We start from the raw sequence: 10,589 nt of genomic DNA, 5'->3' as shown, positions 1-10,589 counted from the left end.
AAATGAAAGCATGCCACCAGTCCATAGCTAGACACATAATCTCCCCAATGGGACTTATTTCCACTTCTCTTTTAAGATGCTCCAGAACAAGACACTAGATTTTATGTGACAAAAATCATCTCCATTTCTTTAGAGCAGTGGTTCTCAACCTGTGGGTCAGGACCCCATTTGGGGTCGAACGACCATTTCACGGGGGTCGTCAAACAGCTCAGTCCGCCATTTTTTCCCCCTTTTCCTTAGCTGTGCTGCTCCCTTTTATTCTATTGGCTTTTGAAAGCCAATAGAATAGACTCTCTTGAATAGAGTCTAATTCTATTGGCTTTCAAAAGCCAATAGGAATTGTCCAGGCTGTCTCTGCCCTGCTGAGCCCGCCAAAAGTCCCATTCTGCAAACGGTGCTGCACCAGTTGAGTAGTCCTCGACTTACGACTGGTTGAGTAGTCCGCGACTTACAACCGGTTGGGGGTTGCGGCATTCAAAAGCTTGAGAACCACTGCTTTAGACACATGCTCTCTCTTTCTATCATCTTTCTATCTCTACCTATCTGTTTATTGATCCATCCAATATTTTCCATGGATGTATGGTTATGTTTCTGTGTCAAACTAATCTGTTTGTTGAAAGCAGCACTGTTGCCGTCCTGACAGAATCCCGACTCTTTTTGTACATGTCACCGTGTCCTAGCATGTCCAAAGAATGGAATTGCTTTCATCGTTTTATTTAAAGATGAATCACCTTGGTGAGATGGGCAAGATAGAAATTTAATAATAAATAAAATATGAAATAAAGCAATAATCATGTATCTATTTATTGTAGGTCTCTATTGCTAACCAAAATGATGCCAAAATCCTGAAACGTGCATTGTGAAATCACAGTGCAAGCTTCATTAGATTGTACTTGCATCATAAGTGCATAAGGGATAGTTTGCATCATGATGAAGGGATGATATTTCAACATTTGTCTGTTTCCCAATGAAGTTTTCAGGGTGTGTCCCTCACTCCCGTGCCACTCAAAAGACAAAAAATGGATTTTAGTTTTCAAAAAACTATAATTTTGCATTGCAGCTGCCATCTTAACTTTTTAGACCATTGGCTGCTGGAACTTTGGGTAAGGAGTATGAGTAATTTCATGCCAGCTTCAAGTGGGAAAGATCTGAAGAGAAGCAGAAGGGGATCAAGAGTTGACCACAAGGCTTTCCTTAAAAAAAAAAAAAAGGGGGAAGGAAGCTGGTCAAAAGAATTTCCCTGCTATGCTTTTCATGACTTGATAGGACGAGGCCACTGTGCAAAACAACCCTCAAAGATTATATTTTGCCGAATATTATATATTCTTATTTCTGACTCAAACTGCCAATGGGGTAATCGTGACATCAGCACAGAAATACATATATTCAACAGGCACAATTCCCCCCCCCCCAATGAGCTTCATTCTCAGCTCATTTTATCTCCTTCGAGAATACAGGCAGAAGGTTATATGCATTTAGATGCATTTCTCCTATTTTTCTCAGATCAGCAATCAGAACCTGCTACGAATTCTGCACTGCATTTCATTATTGCTTGACTAAGCAGCAGGAATCATGCCAAGAATATCTTTGGAGATTTTATTTCTGTCCACTTTTGCCCTTGATATGCCTCAGAAGAAAGTGCAATCTGTATTTAGTATATTTACTTTGGTTTATCAGTCCTTGAAACTGTTCTCTTTGCAGGGTCTTTAACCTAGGTCTTGGTTACAGAGTAACCAGGCTTGTAATCATATATGCATTACACTCAGTAGCCTTTATGTCTGAGGATGCATGTCTAGGGTCACATCTTTTGACATTAAAAGTTATCTTTTTAAAAAAGAAAAACGTACATTAATTCATTTGTTTCTCTTATTAGTTTATAACCTAAGAGACATTGAATTTCTATAATGGAGATAAGCAACAGTTTTGAACTATAGTTTTATAATGCACTCATGGGTTGCAAGGTAATTTAAAAGGATGTCAAAAAGCAGGACCGTTTTTTTAATGCTTTAAATTACGTAAAGTTCCCAAAGATCTGCAGCCTGATCATTTTGTTTTAGAAAATAATGTAAAAAAGCAAAGATAATAGAATCATAAAAGTTTGCAGTTATTACTCTGATTCTCAATTCCTTATCTGCATGAAACTTAAAAGCAGGAGTCAGTTTAAAACAGACCTTCAATTTAAATGCAGGCACACCAAAATTAAACACAGGATAGATTAAACCCTTATAATAGCTACCCCTCTTCAAGATTCACCATAATCACCACTGCTATCTATATCAAAGTAATTTCTTGATGAAGAAACCCTTGCTTGATGAAGAAAATCTAAATGCTGAAAACTATTCCTACAGATTGTTAAGCTTTTAGGAAGAAATAGCAGGTATCATCCCTCTCTCAGCAAACATTCCCTGTTGAATTTCTGCCTGAAATGCAATGCAACAGTTGGATACAGCTTTCTCCCTGTTGCAAAGAGGCATTAACACTCAAGCTGGGTTCCCACCATCCTGCTAAACAATGGCAAGTCTTCCGTTTGCAGGCTAAACCCGTTTCCTGCTAACCCTGGTTAGTTTATTTGTGGCTCATTGTATTTATTGGGTGAACAATAGCAACTGGTGCATAAACTTTGTGGGAATCGAGAAAAGAGTCACTAAATCAAGCGACTTGTCTGAACGTGGCTGCTTTGACGCGCAACTGGATAGCCTTCCCTAGCAAGGCTCCAGAGGTCGCCATGCGTACGGCGAGCCTCCGGTTGCTATGGCTACCCGACAAGCTCAGGGCTAGAACAATCCCAGAAGCCCTCGCGGCGAGCTCGCGTTGGAGTACGCTCAGGGATGGAACGTCGGCCGCTCAAGCTCCTCTACGTCATCAGGGCGCGACGTCGAACCGATCGCGGAAGCGGCTGCCGGGGCGGCCATGAGCGCGCGGTTCTTGCGAGCCTGGCGGGGCGGGTGGGGCGGGGGCCGCGGGAGGGGCCACGCGACCCCCGCGGGGGAGGCCCCGAGGCGCGAGAAGCCCCCCTGGCGAGTCCTCTTCTTCGGCACCGACCACTTCTCCACAGAGATCCTCCGAGCGCTCCAGGCCGCCCGGTGGGTCTTCCGGGTGGAGGAGCCCAAGGGGCGGGGGGCGAGGGAATGAGAAAGGGGGGGGAGTTGAGGGTCACTCCAATGTCGGTGACCCCCCCTACCTTTGCATTTGTCAGGTGTGAACTTCAACTCCCAGAATTCCCCAACCAGACATGCTGGCTGGGGAATTCTGGGAATTGAAGTCCACGCAGCCCAAAGGTGCTTTTCCAAAAGGCAACTGGACTTTCTTGTTCTGTTTCCCCCCCCCCCTTGAAAACGGCCAGGAAGACTTGAAGTAGCTTCTTGGATGAGAAGCGAAACGTTTTCGAAGAAAAAAAGAAAAGCAAGAAAGTCCAGCTGCCTTTTGGAAAAGCACCTTTGGGACAACCGTCACCTGGATGCTTGAGATTCTCCATAGACAAGAAATCCACACAACATCTGACAGTTGCTGAGGATGGGAAACAGTGCTGCAAGCAGTTGAGTTGATTCAACGGCATAGGAGTGTCATAACCGTGCTTGGCTTAATACACCAAAAATCTCCCACTCCCCCCTTTATTCTTAAATGAGTTTATGAATGGAGAGCAAATGAGATGAATCAATGGGAAGGTCCAGGGATGGGGTGCCACATCTGCAACAGGCAGCAGTCCCTGACCAACCCGTTCCTATCAGCCCAGCAGGGTTGAAGTCAGCCAACACATGACTTTAGGCTGAGATGTGAGGAATACTTGCTTTAAATATAGAAATGCCATTAAAACCTAGGTCTGGGTAATGGACAATTTAAGGTTCCCCAAATTTCCAAGTGAATACATAAAGGTTCCTAAAATAAGCACTTTATTGTGATAAAATGCAGTTTCCTGTCTTTCTTTGGGAAGCCAAGTATTAAAATAGTACATTTAATATTTAAGTCTTTTTAAAGGATGTCCATGTCTTGTTTTTGATCCCCTGCAAGGGCAGAATGCCAAGGCCAGATCACCTTGTGGATCACCTGGAGGTGGTGACCCTGCCACCCAGTCACTCAAAGGTACTTCCTGTGAAGAAGTATGCAGAGCAGTTTCATCTTCCTGTCCACATCTGGCCAGATGTAGGTGCCTGTGAGAATTTTGACGTTGGCGTGGTGGCATCATTTGGACGTTTGCTTAGTGAGGACCTCATCCTAAAGTTCCCCTAGTAAGAATTATCACAAACACCCCCTCCCTACTCATTTTCTTAGTGTATTCCTCACACAACTATTTCTTACTTTTACATTAAAGGAAATACTGCCTTCTATAATGTTTGAGGGGTAGACAGGCCAAGTTCCTTATAACAATTCCTGCATAGGTATCTAATTTGTTGTAATGTTTGCAACTTATGTCATCTAGTGGGCAATAAATTTGCCCATAAATTTACGGATGCTTCTAAAAATAAATTTCCAGTGCAAAGTGTAGGGGGATTGAGGAACCTGTAGCACTGCAAATGTTTCTGAACCGCAGCTGTCATCAACTATGGCAGAAGAAGCTCAAAATTGCTGTTCAGTAATACAGGTTGATACCGTTTTCATGGCCATAGAGTTTTATGGGAGTTATTCAAATCAGGCACCGACCTGACTACTTCTGATCAAGAGTGGTAACGATTTGAAGTTCCTACAGTTTTTGCCTGAAATTCAGCTAATATATCATTCTCATTTTTCCCTGGCAAGGTTTTCTTTTTCACTGTGCTAAAATACTTTGCTTAGTGTTTTTAATAATCTCTAAGGTTACATTCTTTACTGATTTAGTCATGAACAAGTGCTGATATGCTTTGGGGTAAAATATGCACAATAATCAATGCAGCTGTAAAAACAATGTACAGGTACTCCTCATTTAGCAACCACAGTTGGGACCAGCAACTCGATCTTTAAGACAAAGCATTCACTAAGTGAAACCACAACTGTGCTTACAATGTTACTTCAGCTTTCCTTTGCATTGTACACCTGCAAAGGTTGTGATTGCTAGGATTGCTTGCAAAGTTATTTTTTCATCACCCTTCATAACTGTGAATATTGTCTAAATAAAGCATTGGCTAAATTAGGACTATCAGTAATTTATTGCAGTTTACCACAAGGTCAAGAAAAACATGCAATAAGTCAGAATTGCAGAGATATCAGTAAAAAAAACACTATCAAAAATTACTCTTCACTTCTACACTGTGTTATATATTGTGCTTATTACATTGCTGAATTTTTAAGTAATTTTTTTATCATAAAAATGTCTGGAAGTCACTTTGAAATCCAGCAGCATAAAAATACAATAAATGAAAATGTTACCTATTGCAAGTATTGTTCTAATTTCCCAATATTTTGACACAGCGGCATGCTGAATATCCACCCCAGCTATCTTCCGCGGTGGCGTGGCCCTGCACCAATTGTCCACACCGTGCTTCATGGAGATACAGTAACCGGGGTCACAGTTATGCAGATCAGACCTAAGAGGTACGTTGGCTGTTTCATTCAGCATCCAGTCTGCAAAACACCTGGCTGTGAGAATTATTAAGCAGTGAAACAGCCTGCACTTCTGAAGTTGCGTGTGCTCCATTACTGGAGGTTTTCAAGAAAAGACGGGACAACATTTTGCCCAAAATGGTTTGAAGACTTCTGCACAAGGCATGAGATTGAACTAGAAGATCTCCAAGGTCTCTTCCAATCCTATAATTCTAAGATCCAAAGCTCATTACTAAAATCCTTTTTTAAATAATTGTATCAATGCAGCAGTTGGGTTCTCTGTTCAGTCTCTCCACTACCTCTTTCTAGGTTTTTTACATCCCATGCAGAACCTGACAAAAAGCATATCTGCAATATGTTTTATTTCCAGGTTTGATGTCGGTCCAATTATAAAACAAGAAGAATTTGCGATTCCACCCCGTTGCTCAGCAAAAGAACTGGAGCCATTGTTATCCAAGGAAGGTGCAAACATGGTAAATGAATACCTTTGTTTAATCTTACTTAGCCCGGCGAAAACACTTACGGGAGATACAAATAAATGCCAAAAATGTATTATCAGCTGGAAAGCACTTCTTCTGGGCCCAGTGTAATTTTGAACAGTCATTAAGCAACCGGTCTTAAGTCAAGGATTATCTGTAATAAAATCTCAATCTCTCCCTGAGAACTTAAAAGAAGGTAGAATGCAAAGACTGGTGTTTTTCAAACTTGGCAACTTTAGTGTGTATGGATTGCAGCTCCTAGAATTGCCTAGCCAGGATTGGTGTAAACCATTCTGATAGATTTATAAATGCCTTGCTATAATACAACTGTAATACAATCTGGATAGTTCCTGAAGCTATTTCACTGGTTATAGCCACCTAAAGCTCAACAGTCAATTTCTAGTAGAGGGTTTGAACCTCGTAGAATAAGATCTGGCTATCTATATCTGACAAATCCTAATAAAGATGAAATTGGTCATGTACTGCCTCTTGGCAATCCCTGTCGATTAGAAGGAGAATCTGTTCTTCATTATACAAATTCTGGATTTTTTTTTCTCAGCTGATTGCCGTTTTGCAAAACTTACCTGAAAGTTTAACCAAGAAGAAAGAACAACCCAAAGAAGGAGTAACAAATGGTATTTATCGCAAGTTTCATGTGTAGTGTAGATATTAATTAGCTATGATATGAGCCATTGCTAAGTAAACCGTCGTAATACTTTTTCCATGATTCCCCTGCCTTCCTTCCTCCCTATTAAACTCGAATACTTTGTAATTAAGTTGAAAACTTGGCAGTCAAAGGTCAGTGTCAGGGAAGCCGAATGTCCCTTAATTTGAAGAGGGAAGAAGAGGGAACACCTATTACTTTGTCAAGAGAAAGGAATTGCTTCTAAATGTTACTGGGACATTGGAAAAGAACATTTAAAATGTGTAAAGCTGCAGGGCCAAAAGAGGTTGCTTTTCTTTTATTTTCCTCTAAAGCTCCTAAAGTCACTGTTGCAATGAGCTGCATTCAATGGGAAGAACAAACTGCTGAGCAGATACTAAGGATGCATCGTGCCTTAGGAGCCATGGTAAGGTCAGCCTCTGAGAGAAGTGGTTGCTTATCAGCGATATATTTAAATTCAGAAGCAGCTTTTTACAAAAATAATCTTATTTTCCGCCCTTGGATGAAATTGAGTTGGTGGTGGGAACAGAATTATATATTCTGGAATTAACAGTGTAATTTTTTAAAATAGGCAAATATTGCAGGATTTTTTTTATTTGATGAATAAAGTAAAGTTTACATCAAAATAGGCTCTATACGAATGAGTAAGAAGAACTTGAGATCCTTTTACTGAATTCTGAGTTCCTTCTCAGAATTTAACTTGGCAAAGACAAAATGCAAATTCTTTTGGTTCTGCTGGGGCTCCTTCCCAATTAAAATGCAGTTGAAATAGAGTATCTGGTAGAGTAGCTTCCTACTTAAACCAAATTCATTTCAGTGGGTAAAATGTTCACCTTTGTCTTTCCTCAGGATCCGGAGGAAAAACTGGCCTGGTTCTTCTAGTCCAGGGGTCTTCAAACTTGGCCCTTTTATGACTTGTGGACTTCAACTCCCAGAATTCCTCAGCCAGGCGTGGGAGCTGAAGTCCACAAGTCATAAAAGGGCCAAGTTTGAAGACCCCTATTCTAGTCGGTTAACTTTGACATAAGTGGGAATTAGATTCTATTCTTGCCTGTGTTCTAAGTGAACAAGAATAATTTAACTGAAATGTCTGTGACCTGGAACTATATAATTTATACCGTGCTGTATGTTTTTAGATGCCTCTAAAGACGCTGTGGATGGGTTCCAGTGTAAAACTATTGGACTTTGAAGAAGAGGAAATTCTACCAGATTTTACTGGTACTTATGAGAAACTCTTAGCACTCTGATCAAGAGTATCTTAATAGTGGCAGTGTCCAAATAACAATAGATGGTCTGTGAAACTGAACACATTTTGACTTCCTCTGTTGCAAATCCTCTTTTTTTCTTGTTGGAATCAGACTGCTTAAGTGTATTCTTCTTTCTAGGAACATTAAAGTCCTTGTCTTTGATCTGTAGAAAAATGTGGCATGAAAAGAATTGCTCTGTGTTTGATACCTACAAAGAAAAGTGAGGAATATTCTCTTTCAGTTGCCCTCTGTGACGATGTATAGGAAATTGCGAATAGAATAGAATAGAATAGAATAGAATTTAAAATAGAATAGAATTTGGAATAGAGTAGAGTAGAATGGAATGGAATGGAATAGAGGAAGAAGAATAGAATAGAAAAAAGAAAATATAGAAAAAATATAGAATAGAATAGAATTCTTTATTGGCTAAGTGTGGTTGGACACACAGGGAATTTGTTTTCGTTGCATAACCTCTCAATTTATATACAAGTAATAGTGGTAATCATATGTTCGATCGTTTGTTTTATTTAAGCTAATCAGCCTTCCCCCATAAGAGTTAACCCAAATATGATTTTCGTGACACTTTAGAACTTGGATTTTACTGTTGCAGAGGCAAGAATGGCCTAACTGTTTATATGTCCTACAGATAAAGTTGTAGCTGAGAAAGAGGCAATTCCAGGGTTGGTGTTGTACCACAAACAATTAAAGATCCTGGTGATCCGGTGCAAGGTAAGCTTTTGTGTGTACACGTGATATTCTTACTCCTTTTAAAGGCAGATGGGCTCTCAAAATGTGCCGTTTCCATTTCATTGGAGAGATGAGGAAAGAGAATGCCAGTCAAATACAGCCTGTGTTGCATTTATTTAGTTGTACTGTCCCTCCTCACAACTGAGAGTAACAAATTGTTAGTATTGAAATCTTATCAACTCAGTCCCCTGGTCTCCTCTGAAGAGTGTCCATAGGTTTTCTAAGTTGCCCTTTACAAATCAAAAATGTGTTTTTTAAATTGGAATCTAACAATGCCAGGAAGCTGGATCCCATATTAGACTCCACCTAAGCTTCTTGCAATGGAATCACTCCTGATGGGTTTGCAGATTTTGTTCAGCTTTTTGTGTGTGTGGGTGCCTTCTCTCCCCTCTTTTCCCTTTCTAGGAAGGTTGGGTTGGAGTCAAAACTATTATACATAAAAAGAAATTGACAGCAACTGACTTCTACAATGGCTACTTACATTCTTGGCCACAGAACAATTCTCAAACAGCTGTCAAGAATTGCCGGTTTCAAACACTCAAGCTGACCCCAGTGAAAAAGAAGTTAAAAGGTTCACTGAGTATGCAGAATAATTCTGATACAATTTTCAGTAATATGTGAAAGTACCAACTCTGGTACATTGCCTCATAGAAGAGGCAAGTTGGAAACATCTCATCCTTGGGTGAAATTTGCCCTAGAATTGACTGACAGAAAACAGCAATGGAAGAAAATAAATAATGGCAAAGACAATGCTATGCAGGTGATATTGTGGAGTGGATAACACAAAGGACTAGTAACCTGAACAGTGTGTTTATTCTTTCTATTTAAAGCTTCAAAACACTCTCAGCCTTGCAAGTCTGATTTTTTTCAGGAACTGTATTTTCCGCTTCTGGATCCATCTTTTTCCAACTTAAAATACAGCTGAGCAGGATTCACTAAGTTAAGGACACTTGTTGTATTCTTGAACAATAAATGGTTTTTGTACATGTTTGCATAGGTGTGTCACGCAAATCGTTGCAATGGCTGATATTTTAGAATGCCGACTTGTGTAATATAATGTAGAAATCTGTTCCTAATGCCCTTCAGAATCCAGAATTTCCAAGATGAGAATTCAAGAACTCTTGGTAAGTAAACTTCATTGAAGAAAAGCTAAGAATTGTAGCCAGTGGGGATAGAGAAGAGTAGGCACACACAGCTGTACACAGAAGTCCTCACAACATCTCCTTTTGCAGCTTTTTCCTGCCCTATCTAATGGGCTGCCCTTAGTGGCAACGGTTTTTGCAAGAGACAGAGTGGCTACTATGTTGTTTTTCACTTACACCCACAGTCTCTGTTGCAATGAAACACACACACACACACACACACACACCCCATCCAGTGAGAAAGGCAAACTCCTGAATGAGTGGTACCGTGCCTTCAATAACGGTCCTATAATTAGATCTCATTTTCCACCCTCCAGTAATGGCAGTGATGAGATTCAGCCGGTTCGCACCAGCAATATTTTTAAGTATCATATTCTAAAACTGGTGCTGTTTCAGATCAGCAAATTTTAACTCAAAAGGCATTTACTGGTGGCCTGGGCTGTAGTAGAGGGAGCCATTCCTATTGGCAGATATGTAGCCATTTGCAAAACATTTAAAAAAATAAAGCACGTAAATTTATCATGTTTAATTTTATTGCTGAATTCAATAATTTCTTTCAGGCAGTAAGTCATCAATGCTGCCCCTTTCAACTTGTTAAGCCAAAGCCAAAGCAATAGCATTGTGGTTTAATATACTGTGCAAACCCAACCAATGGTGGTTTATTCAATATAAAACAAGTTTAGCATCCCATTGAGGAGAATCCAGCCCTAGAGGTGCTGTGATTCCCCAGAAATCATGGCTTTTAATACCCCAAATGTAAATGACTCAATTTTATATAGGTATTATTAGCTACCAG

The 10,589-nt window shown here is 40.2% G+C and overlaps 1 protein-coding gene across 7 annotated transcripts in view; it reads left to right on the top strand.

Annotated features, from left to right (window-relative positions):
• Positions 1-2,908: 2,908 nt before the first annotated feature.
• MTFMT (mitochondrial methionyl-tRNA formyltransferase) overlaps positions 2,909-10,589 on the top strand; it is a 41,504-nt gene continuing 33,823 nt past the window's right edge. For 3 of the 7 annotated variants that reach the window (XM_039358873.1, XM_039358871.1, XM_039358869.1), the window contains exons 1-8: positions 2,909-3,083; positions 4,014-4,226; positions 5,383-5,505; positions 5,885-5,987; positions 6,553-6,628; positions 6,972-7,063; positions 7,794-7,875; positions 8,551-8,633. In XM_039358873.1, the coding sequence (XP_039214807.1) occupies positions 2,911-3,083; positions 4,014-4,226; positions 5,383-5,505; positions 5,885-5,987; positions 6,553-6,628; positions 6,972-7,063; positions 7,794-7,875; positions 8,551-8,633 (945 nt within the window). In that variant the 5' untranslated portion in view covers positions 2,909-2,910. Of the gene's footprint in view, positions 3,084-3,360; positions 3,536-4,008; positions 4,227-5,382; positions 5,506-5,884; positions 5,988-6,552; positions 6,629-6,971; positions 7,064-7,793; positions 7,876-8,550; positions 8,634-9,056; positions 9,646-10,589 lie in introns of those variants that run through there. The other 4 variants (XM_039358870.1, XM_039358874.1, XM_039358876.1 and 1 more) reach the window with 4 other exon arrangements.

The sequence above is a fragment of the Crotalus tigris genome, unplaced genomic scaffold (genome assembly GCF_016545835.1).
Source record: "Crotalus tigris isolate CLP2741 ecotype Arizona unplaced genomic scaffold, ASM1654583v1 scf7180000019068.10715455, whole genome shotgun sequence".
NCBI lineage: Eukaryota > Metazoa > Chordata > Lepidosauria > Squamata > Viperidae > Crotalus > Crotalus tigris.
This window is presented reverse-complemented; position numbering and strand designations above follow the sequence as displayed.